The sequence below is a fragment of the Indicator indicator genome, chromosome 29 (genome assembly GCF_027791375.1).
Source record: "Indicator indicator isolate 239-I01 chromosome 29, UM_Iind_1.1, whole genome shotgun sequence".
Taxonomy (NCBI): Eukaryota; Metazoa; Chordata; class Aves; order Piciformes; family Indicatoridae; genus Indicator; species Indicator indicator.
Window position 1 is genome coordinate 12,874,869 of NC_072038.1, and position 22,743 is coordinate 12,897,611.

General features: G+C 53.5%; 2 protein-coding genes across 3 annotated transcripts; one reads left to right on the forward strand and one right to left on the reverse strand.

The window, feature by feature from the left end:
• Nucleotides 1-2,211: 2,211 nt before the first annotated feature.
• Nucleotides 2,212-6,029, reverse strand: WFIKKN2 (WAP, follistatin/kazal, immunoglobulin, kunitz and netrin domain containing 2). The gene is made up of 2 exons (XM_054393934.1): nucleotides 5,829-6,029; nucleotides 2,212-3,723 (listed from the first exon to the last, which is right to left on the reverse strand). Exons 1-2 carry the CDS (start codon nucleotides 6,027-6,029, stop codon nucleotides 2,212-2,214), a joined length of 1,713 nt encoding a protein of 570 aa, XP_054249909.1.
• Nucleotides 6,030-17,357: 11,328 nt separating this feature from the next.
• Nucleotides 17,358-21,542, forward strand: LOC128976623 (ankyrin repeat domain-containing protein 40-like). Of its 2 annotated transcripts, none has more exons than XM_054393926.1 (5): nucleotides 17,358-17,488; nucleotides 18,110-18,258; nucleotides 19,687-20,115; nucleotides 20,595-20,770; nucleotides 21,409-21,542. In XM_054393926.1, exons 1-5 carry the CDS (start codon nucleotides 17,358-17,360, stop codon nucleotides 21,529-21,531), a joined length of 1,008 nt encoding a protein of 335 aa, XP_054249901.1. In that variant the 3' UTR covers nucleotides 21,532-21,542. The 2 variants fall into 2 exon arrangements, with proteins under 2 accessions (XP_054249901.1, XP_054249903.1); XM_054393928.1 differs by having other exon boundaries at nucleotides 19,849-20,115.
• Nucleotides 21,543-22,743: the final 1,201 nt, after the last annotated feature.

A 22,743-nucleotide genomic window follows, 5' to 3' on the forward strand; every position in this document is an offset into this window, starting at 1 on the left:
AGGTTTGCTGGGAGGAGTTCAGGCTGAACTCAGCCCCTGGGCTTCAGCAGTGTGCACAAAAGCTAGAGAAGCACTGAGCCCCTGCACTTTGCTCTCAGCTAGGTTTGTGTCCCAGCTCCTCTGGAACACCCAGGTGCAGGTCTCCCAGGTCACTCCTGCACTTCCATTCTTGCAAAATCCTTTAGCTCTTAGAAAAAGAACACCCATACAAATCTAGGCCTTACAAACCCTCATCATCTGATGTCTCTGTGTTAGAAAGCACGGCAAGAACATGTCACTGCCTAGGGCATGCTTGAAAAATGGCAGGTGAGCCACAGAAACAGTGGCACTTGGCACAGCCAAGGAGGAGGTGGCAGAGGAGGGCAGCAGGGCTGGTATCTCCTGTCTCCACAGGAGCATACACAAACATTATGGACCTTAATTGAAGCTTTTGTCACATACACTTAGGAAAGGAGCAAGAAAATGCCAAGCAGGTATTTTAGTGGCCAGCAAGTCTGGTCCAGAATCCTGTCCCTTCTAAAACTGCACAAATAACCAGAGATTTATACCTGTTCCCATTGCCTGAGCATTTCAGACGCAACCCAAGCCCAGGCCACTGGGAGAGGAGCCCAGTTCTGCATCATGCTGTGGCCCCTGCCCATGGTTCAGCTGCTAGTTCAGGGCACGGAAAGCCACATCTGGCAACAGCATTTCTCTCACTGTTATTCTTCCTCCTGGGCAGGCTCTGGGGTTTCAGAGCAGTGCCAATCCTGCTGAAGCCCAGCATCTGCCTGTTTGCCTTTCCTCTGCCAGCCTCAACACAGACCCTCAGGAGCAGATGGGTGCCCAATGCTGGACACAGCCCATCCCACCCCCACCCACGGCAAGCCCGTCAGATGGCACCAAGGAGCATCACTCCTGGCACCTCCCTCTCACCCAAATGTGCTCTGGCACCAGCCCTAGTCAGCCCTTTGCGCAGGCGGAACACTCGGGCACCACAGTGATGCCTGGAGCCAGCAGCAAGCCACGGCCAGGCCTGCCTGCTGCTCGCCCCTCTGCCCTGCCAGCACAGGCCCTACCTGGGTAGCATTCTTCTGGGATCAACTTTTTCTTTATTCAAGGCTTTTTGCATAGCAAAGGTTACATTTGGGACACACAAAAGCTAAGCGGCCGATGCTGTGTGCACGCAGGCGCTCGCCCCAGCCCGCGCTGCCCTCCTGCCCCTCAGGTGGTTTGCTCATAGCCCTGGGTGCCTGGAGGAGGTCTCTGGAGATCATTCTAAAGGGGCCAGGCTGGCCATGCCCCTGAAGAGGCTGCACTTTGTGGCTGTCGCCTGGCAGTTTGGTTTCATCAGCTTTGTGCCTGCATAATGCAGGCTGCAGACTGCACTTCTCTGGTTGGAATTTTGTTCTGACTCTTCTCCCTCCTCTCTCTCACCTAGAAAAGCAGGAAATGAGCACTGAGCTGCTGCACAGGCTTGGGTGTAAAGGATATATAAAGACAACAAGACAGCTGGCAGCACCTTGCATCCTTCTGCTCTTTTGGGGAAGACAATCTGTTAATGAAAACAGGAACAGGGGAGCACAACAGGACGGCAGAAAAGTCATTTTGGGTGAGACTGTGCCATGAGCTTTGCCAGGGACCTGTTGTCCTGGGCATAGGATCGAGGGAGCTTCCTCCCCAGTAAGGACTGCAAGGTAGCAGTGGTTCCCATTTAAAAATGAGGTACAGTCCAAAGAAAGCTGCTAGGAAGGTTTCACCTAGAAAAAGCAAACCCTACTGCATAGCTTGGGCAGTGTGCACAATGACTTACAGGCTATGCTGCAGCAGCGAGTGCTGCTGAGAGGGGACACCAGTGACTTACACTGAGTGGCCACATCACAGCCCTGTTCTGGGTGGGAAGGGTTCAGCTGACCTCAGAGCTCACTCAGCTGCGCACCAGCTGTGCACAGCAGCACAGACGCTGTGGGTTCTGCCATTGCCATGGGAGCTCCGCAACCATCCCGAAAGAACACTGAAAGTGACTCAGCCTCTGAGTGTCCCTCCTGCATGGGCAAGGTGATATGGGTGCAGGTGCACGCCGCCCTGCGTGCCTGCCAAGGACCAAACTATGCTGCTAAGCTTCATTCTTGGATTACACTGCGGGGTCTGCACAGTTCCTACAGCAGGGTTAGCTGCAGCTCTAGCCTAGCACTGTTAGCCCTACCTACCGCTCCTGCCGGGCTGCTGTGGTTAGTGCAACCCCAGGAACTCCTTCAGAAGCTCACAGGTTTTCTTGTGGATGACTTCACGGAGCTTCCGCACGCGCCGGGTGCTGGAGGTGCCCACGAAGCTGTCCGGCTGCAGGACAGCCATGCCATTGTGCACGTCACCCATGATGATGAGCTGGCCGTCCACTGCGGTCATGTTGGGGCAAGGGCAGCTCCAGTCCATGTTCAAAAGGGTGATTTCTAGTGGTTCCTTCCCCAGGAACTTTAATCCCATTTTTTCATCTTTAAGGATCTCCTCCACCGTCACCAGGGCGTGTCCTGAGTCTTGGTCTTCAGTCAGCTCTGTAATGCGGCCCAGGATGACAAAGTCACTCTTGCAGAAGCTGGTGACCAGCTTCTGGCGTGGCTTGCAGGCCTTGCAGTGAGTGTGCTTAGGGAAGGGACACATCTCTTCACAGGCCTCCCGGCTCTCAAAGTTGTTCTCATTGCCTCCACAGCCACCGTAAATGAAGGACTGACACTGCTTGGTCAAGCTGTTGTAGGCCCACCTGGGTTCGTACGCCTTGCAGTGCCCCTGGAGGGCTGGCAGGTTGCAGATGTTGATGGGGCCATTCATGCAGGTCAGCATGCAGCTCTCGTATGTCTCAAAATGGTTGAGGTTGCTGTTGCAGTTTCCATAGATGAAGGTGAAGCAGTTGTTTTTCTTTGCATCATAGAACCACCTGGTCTGCTCCTCCCCACAGTCCTCACTGTCTGGCTGCTTCAGGCACTCAACAGTTGGGAACTGCGTCTTGTTTTGGGAAGCTTCCTTGGATGTAGGCTCTCCTTTGATGACCGACAGAGGGAAATCAGCCCTGAGGAGGCCGCCGCTGTTCCTGGCAGTGCAGGTGTAGACTCCTGTGTCCTGCACCTGGGTGTTGTAGATGACCAGCTGGGCGATGTTGGTGACCACGACGTTCCCCCTGACGTGATTTGGCTTCATGATGATTTTGTCTTTGCCATCCACCTGCTTCTCCCAGGTAATCTCAGGCTTGGGCCTCCCTGTGACATCACAGAGGAAGCTGACAGTCTCCCCCACGTAGACAGACTGCTGTGTGGGGTTGTTCACCAGCACCGGTGGCAGGATGTCCACCAGCGTCGTCTCAGAATAGGCGGTAGTAGGGCGAGCTGTGGTTTCTGGCGGGATGGGGCTGGTGTTGGGCCAGGTGAGGTGGTACCTGCAGGTGACCACGCTCAGGGTGATGCCTTTGATGCAGGCCTCTGCATCCATGTAGCACTTGTTGTAGTAGGTGAGGCCATCAGAGGCACAGGTGAAGCTCGGCTCCTTCTCACACCTGTCCTTGCACTTACAGACAGGTTGCCCATCCCAGATGTCACACTCTGAGCCTTGCTGGATGCACATGAAGCGGTCGCAGGTGGCCTCCTTGGGCATCCCCACCGGCCCCTTCTTGCCCTTGATGTCCATGTAGCGAGCTGCCACACAACTCTTTGTTCCACAGACATTGGGGCAGCACTTCTCAAAGGTCTCACACTCCTGCGGGGAAAGAAAATGACCTGATCATTGCTGAGGACAGAGCAGAGTCCTTTCTAGGGAGCCAGTGAGAAGAGAGCCTAGAAACTAATATAAAGGTGTTAGCTCAGGTGACCTGCTCTGCCACAGATCACCTGTGGTCTGAAACTCAATGTCCCTGCTGGCAACAAGCAGAAACATCCCTCCATGGGTGCCTGAGGGGTGGCTAAACACACTGGGGCTTCTGAAGTGCTTCAGAGAGGAGGCAGCAGAAGGAAAATTAATTTCTCTTTCTTAAACACTAACTCATCAAGTCTCTCCTAGAGTCACATGGACTGCTGGACTGCTGACCCAACAACCCCCCTTCTACACTCTCAAAAATGCCTCGGGACAAGCCCCTCGGGACAAGAGCGGCTGGAAGAACTTATCCTATGGCTGGAGCAGTAATCCTCATTTGCCACACAAGTATGTAAAGCATTATTTGAATTCCCTAACAACCTTCTCCTGGAGGTGAAACTGCCAGGGCTTTGTAATTGTTCACATTGTAGAGGAAATAATAGAAAATCTCAAAAGTAAGGAAATTCTTGCTCCAAAAATAATTTTCCTTTGGTATTTCGAAAAACAAGCCCCAAACAGCTCCTTATGGCTTCTCTGGCCTATTTTAGTCTTATTTTCAAATGCAGCATCACTCTTGCGGTGATTTATTACACCCCATCCCAGCTACAGTCAGCTCTAAGCTGCAGTTAATTTTAGTAGAATTTTCATCTTCTGAGCAGAAACATTCTTTGCTGGGTGTGAGCACAGCTGTTGTGCTGCTGTGGGTCACTCTAAGAGCCACAAGGAGCACAGCTGCCACGTACCCATCAGGGGGACACCTCCGCAACTGCCCTGGAGTCCAGCAGCCTCCACCACAAATGAGAACAAAATGTTTTCTAAGTTACAACCACATAGCTGCCCCTGAGCCCAGCACCCTTTCCTGTTTGGGAAGATGACCTAACACCACAGCTCTTTTCCCACTTCCAGCAGCACTTTACTGGGTTTCAGAAGCAAAGTCATAATCCAGACTGGGTTAACGCCTTGGGCTCAGGTTGAGGAGCAGCTCTAGCAAAGCCCTCAGCTGCTGGCAGACCACTTGCTCCATGCCAGGTCTCAGCACTCTACTGCCACAAAGCAAAACTGAGCTTTTTTAGCCAGTGGCCTCTGGCTTTCAGGTTGTGACAAGCAAATTATTAAAGCAACATCCCCGGCTGCTGCCGGGGGTTTGCAAGTGTTTAAGTATTGCCTGCTGCACCTGGCAGTTGCACTAAAGAGGCTTATGTGGGAATGGTGGAAGCAGCACCAGTGGTTTCAGCCAGAGCACATGGGAACCCTCTGAGCAAATCTCTTTGTTTACTTGATGGCCTTTTCCTCTACACCCCCTCCCCACCCCCTTTAGCCCTGCAGGAACAACCTGGCTACAGAAAACAAGCCCGAGGGCTTTTTTTTTACCACGGGCGGTGTGACTGCCAGCTTGCTGTGGGCTGCAGGAGCTTTGCTGCTGGCCATGAGGTGAGGGGCAGGACCAGCAGGTACTTGCAGACGCCAGCGTGAGCCGGCAGTGCTGACAGGTTGAAAAATGAGTGTCAGGGCTGTAAGTGAAGCACATTTTGAGCTGGGAGCATCACAGAACATCTGCCTGGTCGCTTTTGCACTCCAAGAATGCTTTGTGTGTCAAGTGCAGCAAAGGCTGCCACTTTGCATGCTAAACGGAGCGATTTTCTACGTGATTCCTCCCAGGAATACCGAGAGCCGCCACCACCACCGCACATGGTGACGCTGCTGACACTGCGGCGCGGCCCCGAGGTTACTGAGCCCTGGAGCATCCGATTCGGATGTTTCCTTTGACAAGGAAGCTGGGGAAAGGATCAAAGGGAGCCAGCGCTGCGCCCGCAGCGGCGCGCCAGCTGCTCACAGCTCCCCACTCCACGGGTGCCTCACAAAACCTTTGCTATCCTGTATAGGTCAGGGGTCCATTCAAGCCATTGCCTGCCCCCATCAATCCTGCAGGGTGCCAGCACCTCCCGACCCCCAGAGAGCAGGCTGGGGAGAGCCCAGCCGTGCCGCGGCGCAGGGGAGAGGGAGCCACTCACCAGGTCAGCCTCGCACTCCCTCTTGCAGGTACTCTGCGCGTCCACCCACAGGTTGGGGTTCATGTCATTGGGACATATCCCAGCGTGGGAGTAGCGGATGGGAGGTAGAGCTCCCCCTTTCAGAGAGACCTCCAGAAGCAAGAGGACACTGCTCTTCCCCAGCAAGATCCACATCCACCGAGCGAGCGGCACCAACACCATCTCAGAGCTTCTCCAGGGCAGTGGCCAAGCTGCAGGCAGTTCCTCTCTGCTTTGATTTTGGTAAGCCTTCAATTTCTGAGGAACCCAAAGGCACCTGACTCCAGTAAAAGCTTCAGCAAGCTCCTTTGCCGCCACCGTTGATAGAGCAACTTGGTCTGGACCTCATTGGATGAAAGGTCCAAGGAAGCTACCCCTTATTTTAAGAGAAACGCCAAGAGTCTGAGCAGAGTTAGCTCTATTTATACCCTGCCTCTGTTAACAAGTCAGAAAAAGTAAACTTGATTTCTTTGACAGGCACACGCTTCCTATGTCCTGATGGCAGTCAGACAGATTTGTTGCAAGAAAAAAAAAACCCTGGAAAGAGTTCAAAAGGCTGGAACTGGCACGGTGGGACCCCTGCATGTTCCTGGATGCAGGGAGGCCTTCTTAACCCCTTTAGACCTAAAGTACTTCCCTATGCTAAGAATGGCATTTACTTCTGAAAGGATGCTTGTCTAAACAGCAGGGACCTGGGGCAGGGGATTTCCCCACGGCGAGGGGCTGCACAATCACTGCTAAAAGGAACAAGTAATAGGATTGAAGCAATTAAAGCTGGAATATCATATTTTAACAAAGGAAGCAGGGAAGAAATAACTCCTTGAAACTCAGAACTAGCAAAGCAGTTTGTCTTTCTAACTCCTCGTGGGGCTCCTCTGGGCTTTCTTCTCTCTGGTGGGGAGGTTCACAGGATGCTGATTTAATGCTCCCTCCAGCTCCACCAGCAAGATATTAAAAGCGTCCCTGAATTCCTCCACATTTCCTGACAGCCAGATCCCATTGTACAGTGCATTGCTGACCCCTTTAACAGCCACAACAAAAACAACAAAAAAATCGTAGAAGTTCAACTCTATGGAAACCTGCCTAAAGGAATGTACAGCATTTCTGCATTGGGGGGCAGGGGGAAACGTAGCCAGGCAGAGCTCCTCGCTCCCTGCTTATTACAGCAAAGGGCTGATCCTGCTTGCGCTGAACACCTGCCAAAACTGAGAGGCAGGAGGCAGAGTTGCTCAGCACCTTCCAGGACTAGAGCCTTTGTGTTGAGTTCTGGGCTAGCCTGGACGCATCCTCTACGGTGCTCAGTGCCCCTTGCGAGGAGCAGGGAAGTTTCCATCCCAGGTGGGGCTCAGCAGAGCAGGAGCAGCAGCACTGTGCGTGGGGAGGGGGCATGGTTGTGCATTTGCAGTGTGCCCAGCGCTACACAGCAGACAGTGTGGGCAGCCCTTAGCTGAGGACAGTTTTCCCGTCGGGTTTCTTACAGCAGGGTTGTTCCTTATGGCTGAGTTTGGGCCTAAGCCTCCCTGGGTGATGGTGGCTGCCAACCAGGACACCCAGCAGTGAACCGGCCGCCCTGCCGGGCCACGGGGCTGCTGCTGCTGCTGCCTGGCTGCTGCTCCTGCCCGGCTGCTGCTTCCTGAGGACAATCTCTGGAAGGAAGGGAGAGTAGCCTGGAGGTGCCCTCCTCTCAGCTGTGGCATTTCTGTGGCAAGCCGGGCTTACAGAAGAGCAGCCCCGGTGTGTGTGCCCGCATTAGCCAGAGGCACAGGACTTGAATTTCGAGAGAAGTTGCCCAAATTCGCCATTTCCAAGGAGCAAAGTCAATGCCAGGCAGCACTCGGCAGCTGATTTATTCTCTCAAAAACTTCCTAAAGCTGCATGGCCCTCGCACAACTGCAGACTGCTTTATTCAGGGCTTGTTTACAAAGGCAGCACCCTGCCATGCCTGGAAAAGCCAACCCAAAGCGACACACTCCGGGGAGGTACTTAAAATTCTTACAGCTCTATTAACAACACAGTCGCATGTGTTAGTGGTTCCTGTTGACTAAATAAAGACACTTTATCATGTAAAACTGACTACAGATAAGCTTTGAAACCAGTTGTGTGTGGATCTGGCATACAGTAGATATCCTAAGGGCTGGATGAGCTTTTTTACCTTTTTACCCCCTGTGTTAGAGGTGCGGAACTTGTGGGTCCATGGTGTTCTTCCAGCCTCTGTCTCCTCTCCTGGTGCCAGAAAGCCATCTCCTTGCAAGCTTTGGCCATGCTGACTGACAGCCCCACCAATGTGGACCCACCATAGGCGAGACTCCCTTCCAAGGAACTACACCTAACACTGTCTTATTTGCCCTCCCAGACCGAGCATCCCTTGCTCAAAGGCAGGTTTCAGCTGCTCTGAAGAAACAGACACTGGTTTGTATCAAACAGATGGAGCAGTCTGCTGCTTTGCTGTGTCCTCATCCTTCCAGAGGGATACTCTCCAGTGACAGGTCAGTCCCATCGCAGCTTTCTGCTTTTGGCTCCCAGGTGTCACATTCAGTGCGTGGTGGCTGGGACACCGGAGCTCAAGAGGTTAATGAGCCTGCCCGAAGGAGCAGCTGCCCGGGTCATGAAACTCAGCTGATTTCATTGTGTCCCTGCTGCAGGTCAGTGGGGTCGGTCAAGGAGAGGCCATTTGAATGGCTGGATTTGATGTACTGCCACCCCAGCTACTGGGCCAGCACTTGGCACAGCAGAGAGGAGCAAGGACATCCCATAGAGGCTTGGGTAAAAGGGCAAAGCAATCTCCTGAGTGACAGGGCTGGCTTTGCTGGGTCCCTGTGCTGTGCAAGTGAAGCCTAGCAAGCATTTGTTAACATCAGAGACGCTGCTTCCAGCAAGCCTTTTGCACAGGAAGCCTCTCAGGCTACCAAATCTAATCCAAAGGAAACTGGACAGAGGCTGTGCCTCTCTGCTGTGCTTCCGAAACAAGGAGTGCTCAGCTCCATGAAGGATCAGACCCTTGGCCACTTGAACACAGCCATGAGAGAGAGAAAAACAGGACCATAAATCTGCCCATGAATGCAAGCAGGCAGCTCCCGAGGTCAGGGAAGGCACTGAGGGCTCTGAATAAAGCTCAACAGCTTCCCCATCCCTGCCAGGACATCCCAAACATGCTGTTAAGCAACCTGAGAAGCACACCCAGGAGGAGACAGGACTATGCAGGCTGCCCCAGGTTGGCTCAGGGACATCAGGGCTCTGGCTGTCCCAGTATGGACCCGTCTCTGCCGAATGCACTCTTGGGTTGCACTGAGGGCTCTTTTCTCTCCTGGTTTAAATCAGTTTAGCTCCACTGACCTCAGTGTATCTGACTGGATGCTCCAGAACAATACCAGCTACTGCCAGCTGTGAATCAGGGACTTTGGTTGTAACCACCTCCCTCCCAAGCCTCAGTGTGTTGTGCTGCCTGGGCCTGGTGCCACTGGCAGCCCTTTCTGCTGAAACAAACATAAACCCCCAGCAGGCATGGCTGGGGCTGGCCCTGCCCACTGGCAGCTCGCCAGCCAGGCACCACCAGCCCATTGAGAGCCCAGCAAGGGCTGGCAGCTGGGGCCAGCACTCCTCTGTGCTGGGGGCAAGTGAGGTTTGTGGCTGGCAGAGGCAGGCCAGGGGATCACAGGTTGGCCCTTGAGGCCTCCCTCCTCTCCTTGCCCAGCAGCAAGACCTGGTGCTAACTCCCTGGGCCAGCAACCTGCCCCCTCTGCCAAACAGAGCACCAAAGCCTGTCCTGCCCACAGAGACCCTGGTGGTGGGGACAGCCCCATGGACAGGCTCTTCTTCAGCCCCACTGTTATCATTTGGGCTCTTTAGGTGGCTCCTTGTCCATGCACAGATGAAAATGTGACACCTGAGCAGAGAAGGACCTGAAAGCCCCTTCTGCCTCATTCCAAAGGTAAGGCTGTTCCAGTCTGTTTGCAAAGCCCATTGCACACAACACTGATGGCTGAGGGAGCAGGAATTTTGGCACCATGTAATGCAGGTCCCAACACCAAAGCAAAGGCAGAGGCTGTGCTGGCCACATGACAGCACATCCACAGGATCAGGGGCAGACCTGGGCTGAAGGTGTTTTGCACCTGGGTCCTGTTCTGGGGGCCCTTCGAGTGCATCATTAGCACTGGAAGCCTTTTTCAGCTTGGCCCTCGTTAAGATTGTTTTCAGAGTTCCCCTTAAGTGCCCACACCTGGCAAGCGCTGGGTTTGGCTCCTGCAGCAGCCTATGTGGGCAGTGGGGGCAGGGGCAGGGGCTGGGGCTGCTGATCACCATGAGCCCCTCCAGATCTGCATCCCCCCCGACGCGCAGCTGCTCCGTGAGCAGCCTTAATGCAGTTAGACGAAGGGGATGGGTGTGGGGGGACATCAATCACGTCAGGGAGTTCATTAGGGGCTGAGGGCCACCTGCTAGCAGGCAGAATCGGGCCCACGCTGCTGGCGCTGCATTCAGGTGAGGCCAGCCCCAGAATGCTGCTTCGATGGCTCGGCAGATGGCTTCTGCCCGGGGCTTTATCTGCCAGGGCAGACATGCGACTGATATCAGCTGTGCTCTCCTGCTCTGCTAACATAAACCGTGCAGGAAGCAATTGCAGGCTGCTGATGGTTCATTACTGCTAGGTTTGTTCTGTCTGAAACAGCACAACAAGAGGCAAGGAGATGACAGTAGAAGAGAATCGCCTGGGTAGCAATGAGAGCTGGGCAAGAGCTGGGCTCAGAGGCTTACCTTCCACTGGCCCATCTCTCTCCCTCTCTTTCAGAGGAAAAGCCTTAGGTATTCCACAGATTATTTGGGGAGGCCATGGGGTTGGTATCTTTGGGTTGTCAGGATTGCAAAGGTTAAATGTTGGGACTGAGGTCATCCTGCCTTAGAACAGAAGAGTCCAAGTCACTTCCTAAAACCCTTTTCAGCTCTTCTCCAACACCCTCACTGCTGAGACCAGCTCCATTGGTTAAGCTTTGGGATCTGCAATGCAACCTGGAAAGGCAAGTCTCAGCAGCATCACTGCAGGGCCCAATCTGCACAGGACATAGGCTGCACAAGGGCACTGTCACCTGCTGAGTACAGACGTGCATCTGCAGCAGTATGGCCCAAGCACCTCTCTGCACTGAAGGCTTTAGGGGTTGGTTTTGTGGCTATCTTCAATAACAACACTTAGGAAATGGGCACCAAAGCCACGGTGTTCAAGTGGAGATGCTCCCATGCCTGGCAGCACTGCTGTGGCTGTGCAAGCCATGGCATGAGGACCTCAGAGCTGAACTGGAACACTACTTGTTGATTTTCAGTTCTGCTGGGTTCCAGCTCAGGGTGATTGAAAGCTCAGAACAAAGGCAAAGTGCAGGCCGGGCGCATGCTCAGGCTGAGTGCTCAGCACGTCTTGCTGGTGAGGTTTCTCCAGGAACAGGAGTTAATTTAGTTTCACATGTAGGAGGCTAATGAATGTTATTGAAACCCATTGCACAGATTCACTCCAGTCTGCAAATGAGCCTAATTTAACCTCCCTTATTTACCTTTAGGAACTTAGAGCTGGGAGGAAACCACTTGCTGACTATCACACAGCAGCAGCCGTGAGAGGCTGCAGCCCCAAGACCCTCTTCCAATGGGCACCACTTGCTTGTCACAAAGCTAACTCAGTGTAGAAATGTCTCCTTGCTTTTGTTTGTGACATGATTTAACTTCTGTAAACTGTAAGCTTTCAACCTGCTGGGGTAATGTAATGTAACCCCCCCAGACATCTTCTGTCTGCCCTGAAAACCCAGAGCTTCTCCTGCTTTGTACTGTAAGCTGCAGCATGAAGGTACCATTGCATTGTCACTCTGAGCTGATGCTTTTAGAAAGTTTATGAACCTTTCAGTGGATGAGGTCTGAGCTGAGGGTTTGTGAGTGAGGTAAAAATGCTGCAGATTTGCCTGGTTTTGTGCTTTGCTGTGAGTCTTTGCCAGGGACTTTACCAAGCCACTGAATCTGTTGAAGTTTGGAAGCCCTCCTTGTTGCTGGGAGCCACTCCAGGAGATGCAGAACAGCTTCCAGAGCATGGGCTTTTCATCAAGGCAATCAGCATTGGCTTCTCCAGACAACCTGGAAGTCTGAGAGCTCCTCCGAGGGTTTGGTATCCAAAACTTCACTATAAACAATAATTAATGTTCACAAAATGGAACTATTTCCATTTGTGCAAATAGAATGAAATCCTTTCAGCATCAATTCTGTCTTCCTGGAATTTAAACCTAAATTAGGACAAAATTCTTTTTGCCTGAAGAGTTCTTGCCATGGTTTGGCTGTGCTGGCTGTTGGTATTGCTGTGCTCTCGCCACGCTCAGGGTGACCTCTGCCAGGAGCAGGCCCCTGCCCCGTGAGCTGGGCTTGGTAACCTTTCCAAGAGGTCAACTCTTTTGTTGCAGTTTGCACCCTTTTGCCACCAGATGCAAGACATCATCTGCCCAGCTTCACTTCACCCAGGTCACAGCCATCAGAAACAGTGAAGCTCTTCTGGGCCACTGACACCATCGCTCAAAGTGCCCAAAGAAGGCTGAATGCAGGCCTGGCATAAGCAGGATGGTCCTCTCCTGGCATCCTGTCAGCAACAGATCTGCACACAGGCTGGAGGTGTAGGTGATGTCTGCAGAGCAGTAGCAACCCACTGCCATCCACCCTTCGAGCAGCCAGTCCTATCTGCCCCGGCATCAGGGCATATCTGCACCTGATGGCTCCTCTTCGCTGTGGGCACACCTTCTGCTCTCAGCTGATTCCTCTCATGGTTTGATTTTGATCCTTCATTGTTTGCATCACAAAGAGCTCACCTGAAGCCCACATCACAGCCAGGCTCACTGAGGTCCAGCACTTTCGAGCTCACACACACTTTGCTTTTGGGTTGCTCATGGCTAGAGCCCCAAAGCTGTTCCCAACACACCCTCAGGCCCTGCTCGGTGCCTCGGGGCAGTCTGGGTGCCAGGCCCTAGCAAACCAGGTTAGTGCACAGTGGAGACTTTCAGGGCCCCCTAATCTTGATGACAAAACTCCTGGAACAAATGCTTCTTGTGTCACCAATATATCTTATGTAAAGCCTTGTGACTTTGATTATGTGTCTATAATACCGATTAGGCTGTTTGGCTGTTTGGTGCTGACCTCCAATAAGCTCCTCAAGTACTAGGAAGAATTTGCAAGTGGCAGGCAGGCAGAGGTGCTGCTCTGCCTAATCCCAGTCTCCAAGCTCTGGCTGTACAGCTGAACGCTTTCTGTTGCTCTCCTCAAGGCATTGTGGGATATCTTTCTCTGCCCCCTCCCAACAGCCTTCGTCCTTCTCTCCCCTCCGCTGATGTATTACAAATGTTGGAAGATTTAACTGACTCCTGGATTAGAGCCAGGAAGACAGCAAGAACAAATTTAGCATAAGAGGCAGAGAATGCAGCAGCTGGGAAGTGATGCTGTCAATCTCCATGGAGACCTCTTCAGTTGCAGTTTTGCTAATTCCTGCCTTGCATTGTATGGGCTGGGTGAGAGCCCATCCAAGTCAGTGGGGAGCTGCTACTTGGCCACATCTCAGAAGCATGAAGAGTGCACAGGGCATAGCCCCTGTGTGTCACTGGGTATTTGCACTTGATGGCCATAACACAACCTCTTCTGCTCCGTTTTCTGGGTTAGGGCATCTCCTGGCTCAAAGGAGACTGGGCTCATGCCTGAGGACCCTTACCCACAACCACAGCACAGGCACCAACAACCGTCATGGGGAGATGTTTGGATCCATGGCACAGCACTGCACCTCAGGCTTGTCATTACCTGGAGCCAAACTGGCTTTAGACACTAATCCACTGAACAATTTCCAGTTGTTATCAAAACCTGTTGGACTTCTTAACCCTGAGCTGCTGTACCACCTTCCCCAGGTCCCAGACCTCTGACCTGTTTGCTCAGAAATTATTTACTTGTCCCACAAAGAGGAACAATGTTAAACTCACAAGTGAAAAAGAATCAGCTGCATACCACACTGATTTCTTGAGGATATGGCTTCCTGGGCAGGTCCTTCCCCTGCAGTCAGCCCTGTCCCCACATATTGGAGCCATTTTCCAACTCCACAGCATCTCCCCTGGAGCCTTGACTTCCTCCTCTGAGATTGTCTCCTCCAGACTCAAACATTCACTGAAGCCCCAGGGCAAGCAGCATAAATTAGTTCAAATCTAGTTGAATATTTGGTTTGGCTTTTAATTCATTCCATCTTCCCTGGCCACCAGTCCTGCCATTCCCCTGACCCTTAATGCCATAAGCTCCTTAAATCTCCCTCTGTGTCTGCACACACAAGTGTGATGCTTAAATCTTATTTCTAAACCTTTACACAAGTGCAGGGTTGGTTGAAATTGGCAGAAACATTATTTTGGTGGGTTGGGTGGGGACTGTTTCAAATACAATTGCACTGCTGTGTCAGTGTGTGACTGGGAACGAAGCTTTTTAAAAGAGCTTTAATAATAATTTAGGATGACTGAGAACTTGGTTAAAGGAGTCGGGGAATGAAATCTGAAATGCAAGGGGACTGGAATGCTTCATAAGCCCTAAAAAAAAACAGGGGCAAAGAGCAAATAGACACATCATGGCCTCTCCAAAAAATGAGAAAGGGAACAATCCAGAGGTTCAGTTGCAGTCAGAAACTCACAAAAAGGGAGAGATCAAGCCAAACCCAGGGAAATATGCAAGACTTGCTCCCAGGACAAAGTGTGGCCCAACTCTGCCTTGTGGTTACCCCAAAGAGCAGCAGGATGTCCCAGCATGCAGCAGCTAAGCACTGGTTCTGTGCTGCCAGGCATCCCGAGTGCACCCAGCCATGCTCATGGGCCAAGGCTGGAGGCTGTGGCTCCCCTTGGGTGGTGACCACACAGGGGGCACGGAGCACAAACCCAGATCATCACTGCTGTGGGCCCCACGCACGCTTGTGCTGTGGCTCATTGCTCAGCCTGCTGAAGGCCAGAGACATCTAGCAGTGTGTTTGGAAAAGATAAAGTGCCTGCTTGGTTTTGGGCAGCCACAGCATAGGCATGCAGCACCGGGTGCCAGTCCCAGTGCTCCCAAAGGTGGTGGCCAGCCCTCAGCCAGCACCTGCCTCTGCTCAACCAGAGCTGCAGGAAGGGGGCTGAGCACACCTATGCCCTGCACAGCTACAGGCACCCTGGGGGCTTGCCAAGCCCAGCACCAACCTCTGCCAAATGTGAAAGGGGAGGAGCAGGGATAGGGCATTTCTGGGCTTTGCTGTGTTTGGGTGGGTGCAGCACTAGAGCCCATAAACAGGGAGGGGGCAATGCAAGTGAGGGGTCTGGGGCTCTATGCGTGACAAAGGCTCATGGTGGCAGCAGGGACCTTGCTGCTAATCCGCTTGTACATAGCCTTTCTGGCAGGAGGAGATCTTATAATTCCAGGGAGAAGTACATCGTGTAACCAGGCGATGGTGAACCCGAGCTGTACTGAGCAGGGCTTGGCACAGCACGACAGAGTGGGACCAGCCCAGGCCATCGCCTGCCGACTTCGAGTGCTTAAGAGCCTTGGGGTGGCCCTGGGAAAGGAGCTCAAGTAGAGGGGAAAAAAAAAAAAAAATCTCCACAACCCCAGAGAAATCAGCTCGCTACGCAGGGCTTCCCTGCGCTTTGTCGCTGAGCACTGCATTGTCCCTTCGCAGGAGATGCACAGGACCGTAGCTGCGTGGGGACGCTGAATGCGCCCAGACCAATTCAGAGCCCAGAGCCGCACCCGGGGCGCCTCCTGCTATCCCACCACGACACCTAGCGGCAGGCCGCGGCGTCACCGGGGCCGCTTCAAGCGCGTTCCTGCAGTGTCCGGAGCAGCCTCCCCCGTCCAGCCCAGAGGTGCCACACACAGCTTTGGGAAAGGTTTTTCCACTTGGATTGCGCGTGGGATTCTTCCAGATTTAACAAGTTGGGGCTGAAAGCATTCACAGTGCGTAAAATAGCGTTCTGCTTCCTGGAACACATTGCCAGGGCACCACCCTCGTGTGCTGTGTCTTTGTGCCACAGATGCTGAAGAGGCAGAAGGGACCCTGGGGGGAGGTGTGATCAGTGAAGGGAACTTCTACTGCCAAGGGAAGCGAGTCAGAATGGAAAGATGCAGGCCACAGCAGGGCCCAGGTGAAGGCTTGGTCAACCCAGGGCTTTGGGGTCAGCATTTGCAGCCATCCCTGAGTAAATTCGTTTGTAATCCACTCCCTAAATCTTATTGTTCTCCTACATCTGATTGTGTCTTTTGGTAGATGCTGAGCAAAAGGTTTGCTCAGCCTGTTGCATGTAATCAGCAGCGTGGGAGCTAGTGTGAGGAAAACTCCAGAGACACTCAGCCACCTTTGTCACCTTAGCTTAAAAGTGTGACTGCCCTTTGTGTGCTCCCTCCTACCCTGCCTGAGGTCGTTTGCAGGGGTGCTGGGCACTTGCTCAGACAAACACCAAGGTCCATCCTGAGGGCCCCAGCCTCTTCCCAGCAGTTACAGCTGTCATGTTTTGGGGCTCCGTTACACTGACATTTAGTAACCGATGAACGCTGCAGGCATGGTCTGCACAGAACTGCCAGCAGGGTCATGGCAAGCACACCGCAGCTTGAAGGGACTCCTCAGCCCTAAACTAAACGGCAGGTTGACAACGCTGCTGCTGATAAGGAAAAGTAAGCAATAAACAAGAGGCAACGGGGGAAAAAAAACAGCAGAGCAGCTTAGCATCAGTTTCTCATTGGTGTCAGACACTGAGCCAAAATAGAAACGCTGATTAAAAAAAGAGCTCCTCGACACATGCCACAGTGATTTAATGAGGAATGTGAGCCGTGTGCCAGGGAGACAAGAGCTGGGAAGAGAGCTGCCGGCACTGGGGGTACCCGGGGAAACCCCTGCCAGGTTTGCTCCCAGCCCAGAACCCTGAACCCATCCTTTCGGGCCCTGCCTGGCCCCAGCCCACGGTGGTTCAGGGCTGGGAGGCAGGAGCCAGCCTGAGGTGCTTAAAAACGGCCCGACAGAGGGGAGGGCAGTGGACTCGGCATCGCCGCATCTGCCCTGGGGCTGGCTCCCCGCGGACCTCCGTGCAGGGTGGGGACTCTGTGCAGAGCAGGGCGAGGCTGGGAATGGCAAGGAAGGGAAGGGACCTTCTGCGGGAATGCTGCAGTTTGGGTTCTCACCCTGCCCGGGCCCCTGCGGCACCGCCGAGCCTGGGCACCGGTTCCCGGCCGGGCTGGTTTGATCTAGGGCATTGCGCCGGGGCAGGGCAGCGGCAACGCCTGCGCGGCCCGCCCAGAGCACAAGATGGCGGCGGCCGGGGGGGCGCCGGGTGGGCGGCGAGACGCAGAGGGCTCGGCGGCACGGCGCTGAAGGAGGTTGCCTGGCCCCTGCCGCCTCGTCACGGGTCTCCGGCGGCCCCGCCGCGGCGGGGTGGGGCTGCGGCGGCCGCAGGCCCGAGCGGGGCGCGGGAGGAGGGGACCCTGCTTGGCGTCTGCCGGCCCCGCGCCCCGGCAGCGGCGATGAGCGGGGCCGCGGAGCGGGAGCTGGAGGAGCGGCTGCGGGAGGCAGCGGCGTTGGGGGACGTGGAGGAGGTGCGGCGGCTGCTGGGCGCGGGGGCCGACATCAACTCCCGCAACGAGATCAACGGCTGGTGAGCGGCGCGGCGGGGGGCGGGAGCCGGCGGCAGGGTCGTAGCGCGGGGGGCGGGAGCCGGCGGTGGGGTCGCAGCGCTGCGGGCGGCCCCTGCATCCTCCCGTGGGGTCGGGAGGCTGGCGCTGCCTTCGCCGTGCACGAGAGGTGGCCAGAGGTGTGCGGGGCTCCGGGTTACCCGCATGAGCTGAGCGTCCCCCGTTAGACCCAAGAGTCGCCCTGGGGGCGCGCCTCTCCTGTTCCTTAGCTTTCCTGTTTACACAAACCGAAATGCTAATCTCGGACGGCTTTGCAATTTACTGCTGAAGAGGATCATGGTGAAAGGAGGCCACCGTGCTTCCACCTGTCACTGCGTGTTTGCTCCAGCACCCTTCTAGAGTAGCTCCTGTCCTCTCTAGGACAATAGTGCAGAGTCGCCCTTCACAGGAGCCAGGCAAAGGAGGGTCTTGCCCTGCGGGACTTAGAATAGATTCACAAGTTCAAAGAAAGTGATGCAGTGAAGGAAACTTTATTCCCAGTTGTCACTCTACATGCAGCTCAGCTGAAGTGCTGTGTGTACACTAGGAGTAGGGGGATGGATCTGAAGCTGACAGCACAACCCCTCCTGCTTCCTTCCCCACAGGACCTGCTTGCACTGGGCCTGCAAGCGGAACCATGCCCAGGTGGTGTCCTGCCTGCTGGCTGCAGGTGCCAACAGGCAGATCCTCACGGCCCGAGGGGAGCTGGCTGCAGAGCTCACGGTGAAAGCAGACATCCGAAAGATGCTGGGAGGTACCTTCCCGTGTTCAGAGCCATCCTGAATTCCTGCTCTGAAGGCTGAAGCATTGTCAGTGCTTCTGTCTGAGGCAGGAGATTGGCAAAGCTATGGCTTGCACAGCTATGTCTCAGCAGATGGCTGCAGTTTACAGTTCACTCTTGGGCAGACCTGGGGGTCTCAGTGGGAAGGTCTTGTTCTGAGTAGGGTCTTCAAGAGGCTGAAGGGCTGTGTTCTGTGGGAAGGGTGCTGCCACCACCCTGTCTGGTCACACAGAGCAGGAGACAGTGTGCAGGCTGCAAGGGGAGGCTTGCACAGTTTGACCACAAGAAGCCTTGCAAATCCACTCAAAACCACTGCAGCCTTTCAGAAGGTAGGGCTTCTGAGCATTTTGTGATGCTGTGACTTGCAGCACAGTTAGTATTTGCCCCATAACTCTGTCATGTCACACTGCTTGTACTTGGAGCAAGTCTGTGTGTGTGACACTCCTGAGCAGTGCCAATGCCTGCTGCCCTTAGCAGCTGTGTGCTGTGCTCCACAGGACCGTTGTAAACTGCTTTGCCTGTGAGCTGTGGTGGTCTGCCCTCTGCTAACTGCTCTCCACTTGCTCTCTGCAGTGTATGGTGCACAGTTAAGTGAAGCTGCAGCTGAGTCAGAGCTGAGGTTCCAGGCACAGCTGAAGATGGCATGTCCTTTGCATGAGTGTTTTGATTTTCATTTGGGCAAGGTGCTCAACTCTTGGCTTTAGTTCATGGCAAGGGTTTGTGTTCTCCTTTTAACATCTAAACTGCCACATGTCGCTGAATGAACTCTGGTCATGGCTCTGCTCAAGCTCTCCCACACAAGCACACAGCTCTTGCTCTCTGGAATGGTTTTTATTCTGGGAGCATGGTGCTGTCAAGCAGAGCTTCCTGAACTGCTCTGACATTCATGTCCTGTAATCCTCAGTCAGACGAGAGTGTCCTTTGCTGCAGTGTGCTAGGCATGAGGGAAGCTGGCCTGGTTAATACAGGAGTCACTTGCCTGAACTGGCTCTGTTCCGTTGGTTTGCATGGGTCACAACTAACCCTCTTCAGTGGTGGTGTGGGAAGCATTCTAAGAGGAGCTTTAAGCAAGGAGCTCCTGGTCAGTCAGCTGTTTAGAAAGCACTGCAGTAATACTTCGGATTGGTCTGACTGTCAACAGCACTTTTTTCCCCACTTTGCCTTTAAAAAACACAGCACATGGCAGGCATGTGTAGTTGTTCCTTTCATTGTACAGTTGCTTGCTGCCAGGTGTTAGGTGCTGGTGTAGGGAGCATCAGCCTTTGATACCTTGCTGGGTGGGCTGTAGTCTTAAGACAATAGGGAAGTTAAGGATGCTGACAATGAGAAAGATCTGTCCAGTAATATGGTGGCTTTTTTCTCCCTCCACTCCATATCCCCATTCCTGAACTCCATTTGTAGAGGAAGAAATGGAATGTCAAGGAGTGAAGGATTTGAACTTGCCACTTGTTGTGAACTACTTGTCCCAGCTGCCCTTCCCCTATGCTCACACTGAAGAGAGCATCAGGGGCAGCCTGGTAGAGCCCAAGCTGGAGAGCAGCTCCCTCTGCTTTGCTTCCCCAGCTACACAGCCTGACAGCGCTGGCACCCCCACATCGTGCAGCAGCCCAGAGGATTTTCCAGCAGTCGCAGCACCCCCCAGCCCTGTTGGCCAGCCCAGCTCACCCCCCAGCCCCTGCCTACACCCTGGCCCCAGCCTGTGCCTACCCCACAGCACCAGCCCGTGCCTGCCAGCAGCAGCCCCGCCGCACCCCAGCAGCTTGCCCTTGGCTCCCGCTGCGGCATTCCAGCCTCTCTTCTTCACGGGAACGTTCCCATGTAACATGCAAGGTAATGCAGTGGACCTCCCACCCTTCAGTACCTTCTGTGCCACGCTTTGTTGCTGGGCAAAGCACAGATGTGGGATGGTGCCAGAGGTGTTGAATTCTTTGCCCAGAGAAACCGTGAACTTTTATTGCCCTGCCCAGTCAAATGGCTGTGGCCTTGTCTTGGAAGCATCCTTTGCAAACCAGTAGGAAGAGCAGTCCAAGCAACACAAAAATGCAGGTGTTGCACTGCATTGTTTGGCATCTTGGTAGCACCTGGCTTGTGACTGGCTGGATCACTGCGGGGGGACCTTAGGAGGTGGCTCCCCTCCTGTTTCTTGCTGTTCAGGTGGAGGCCTGAAGAGTGCTGAGTGCAGTGTTCCTCAGTGGGATTGTCTGTTCCCTTATAACACGTGAGGTCAAAACGCAATGATAAATGCTTTAGTGTTTGGTTTGGGGTTTTTTGAGGCAAAACAACCTTTTAATCTCTTTTTTTTCATTCAGAACTTGTACTTAAGGTGAGAGTCCAGAACCTCAGAGACAGTGACTTCATTGAGATTGAGCTGGACAGGCAAGAGCTGACCTATAGAGATCTGCTCCGGGTCAGCTGCTGTGAGCTGGGCGTCAATCCTGAGCAGGTGGAGAAGATCAGGAAGTTACCCAATACACTGGTGAGGAAGGTAAGAGGTGAAATCAGATTCACCTGACTTGGCTCTTCACAGGGCTGAGAGAACAGGGAGGGCTGTTTGTGTCAAGACATTCTCTCCTTACCAAACAAGAACCGAGCTCACAAATCCCAAAGGATGCTTGACTTTGTTAAGGCTTCATCTGGCCTCAGAAACATTCCTGTCAGAATAGGCAGAGCATTGCAGCACCTAAAGCACAGGGAACCATTGCAGCTGCACTCCCAAAAGCACCAGGAGCAGCTCAGTAGTACATTGCTAAGGTCACTGGCAGGTACCACCACAGTGTTTGCTTGTCTAAAAAGAACAAACGGTCAGGGGTGAAGTCTCCATAAATTGGCTTGAGTGATTTAAAGAGACTGTTAGCAAGGGAAGTGCCTGTGCTGGAAGGCCCTTGGACACAGCTCTTGGGGCAGTCACATGCACAGACACAGCCATGCCCCAGTGAGGTTGGAGGAGGAAAAGCCCAGAGGTGCCTCAAAGGAGGCTGCATCCAGGCAGTGTCTCTTTCTTTATTTCTGCCTGTCACTAGGTGTGGCCTCCCAGGAATTTGGGTTTACTTCCTGTAGGTATGACTATAAATAACCCCCAGGAGCATTTAGCAGTAACCCATGGTTCTGTCTGGTCTTTCAAAGGACAAGGATGTGGCCAGGCTGCAGGACTTCCAGGAGCTGGAGCTGGTTCTGCTGAGGAGCACCACATCCCCCCTGACCGGCAGAGCATGCTACAGCAGCAGTGCCTCCAGGCTGACCTACTGACTGCCCCTGGGGCCCTGAAACCTTAAGTTATTGTTAGGGTTACTATTTTAACTAATAGCGTTTTATATTTACTAGCCCCTCTGCTTTTATTTTTTCACTTGATATTGTGCTCAGACCAGGGATACCTCATTTGTCTACTGCCCTGCCGTGCTTCCAGTCTGTGCCAGCAGAGGTCGTGGGTTGTGTTCAGCAACAAGGGGAACAGAAGGCTCAACTATGGATAAGGGAGAGCAGGTTGAGTGCTCCCACGATGACCAAAGGCTCATGGAGATCTGGGAGCTTTTCCTGTGGCACTCTGCAAGGTTACACCTTGGGGGGCTCTGTTTTCTTTTGTACAGAGCACTGCAGTGCTGACCTTTGCACCACAAACCTTTACTGGGCGCTGGTGGGTGGAGGGGTGAGGGAAGGTTTTTTTTTGCCTGAACATGAGCTGCTGCTTTTTTCCCCCCACTAGCATTGATTTTTCCTTACATTGCTGCCGGGCTGCACTACAGCAGAGTCCATCAGCTGTGCGCATTCTCTGTTGTTGATGCTGACACTCGGCCTATCAACTGCTCCCCTCCTAGGGGCTTCCTTCCCGGGGGCTCTGTTGAGCAAGGTCAGGACAGAAACCCTTCTGAGAGCAGAGGAGACGCTTGGCTCTGGCTCTAGCCTTTCACTAAGTTACTCAGGCTGTAAACTCCTGCTCAGTGCCCTGGAACCAAGGATCAGCCTTTCTCCAGATGCTAACACACCCTGCTAACTCCCTCTCTCCTGGCCCAGCCCTGCTCAGAGCTCCTGGGCAGCTTAGGACTGTGACAGTATGAAGTAAAATTCCCCGACTAGGGTTCCTGCTTTGTTTTTTTCTTGTAGGACAGGGAAAGACTTTCCACTTCAACAGCTCTGCTTATCTGCTCAACATAGCTTGGCAGCTAGTCCAGAGGATGTGCAATAACTGTTTGAGAAACAGTAGTTACATGGCTCACAAGGATGAGGACCTCATTTCTTGTCAGTTCCCTTGTTCAGGAAATGGGTGCAAAGTTCAAAAAGCTTTCTTTGCTCATTTCCACCAATAACCACTCACTGTTTAATCTCGAGCTGGCTCTACTAAGTCTATGCATTCAGAGAACTATTTTTGTATGTTTTATGCAGTTTGATAAACTCTAAAGCACAGCAGTGATGATACCTTGGTTTTGCTGGGTTTGTTTTCCTTGAACAATGGTATGACAACTA

Bases quoted from the DNA above. Each gene is read 5' to 3' on its own strand.
- LOC128976623 (XM_054393926.1), top strand. From the start codon at position 17,358: ATGAGCGGGGCCGCGGAGCGGGAGCTGGAGGAGCGGCTGCGGGAGGCA. The intron at 18,259-19,686 runs GTACCTTCCCGT...CTCCATTTGTAG, and splicing joins CATCCGAAAGATGCTGGGAG to AGGAAGAAATGGAATGTCAA. The intron at 20,116-20,594 runs GTAATGCAGTGG...TTTTTCATTCAG, and splicing joins GTTCCCATGTAACATGCAAG to AACTTGTACTTAAGGTGAGA.
- WFIKKN2 (XM_054393934.1), bottom strand. From the start codon at position 6,029: ATGGTGTTGGTGCCGCTCGCTCGGTGGATGTGGATCTTGCTGGGGAAG. The intron at 3,724-5,828 runs GTGAGTGGCTCC...CTTTCCCCGCAG, and splicing joins GGGAGTGCGAGGCTGACCTG to GAGTGTGAGACCTTTGAGAA.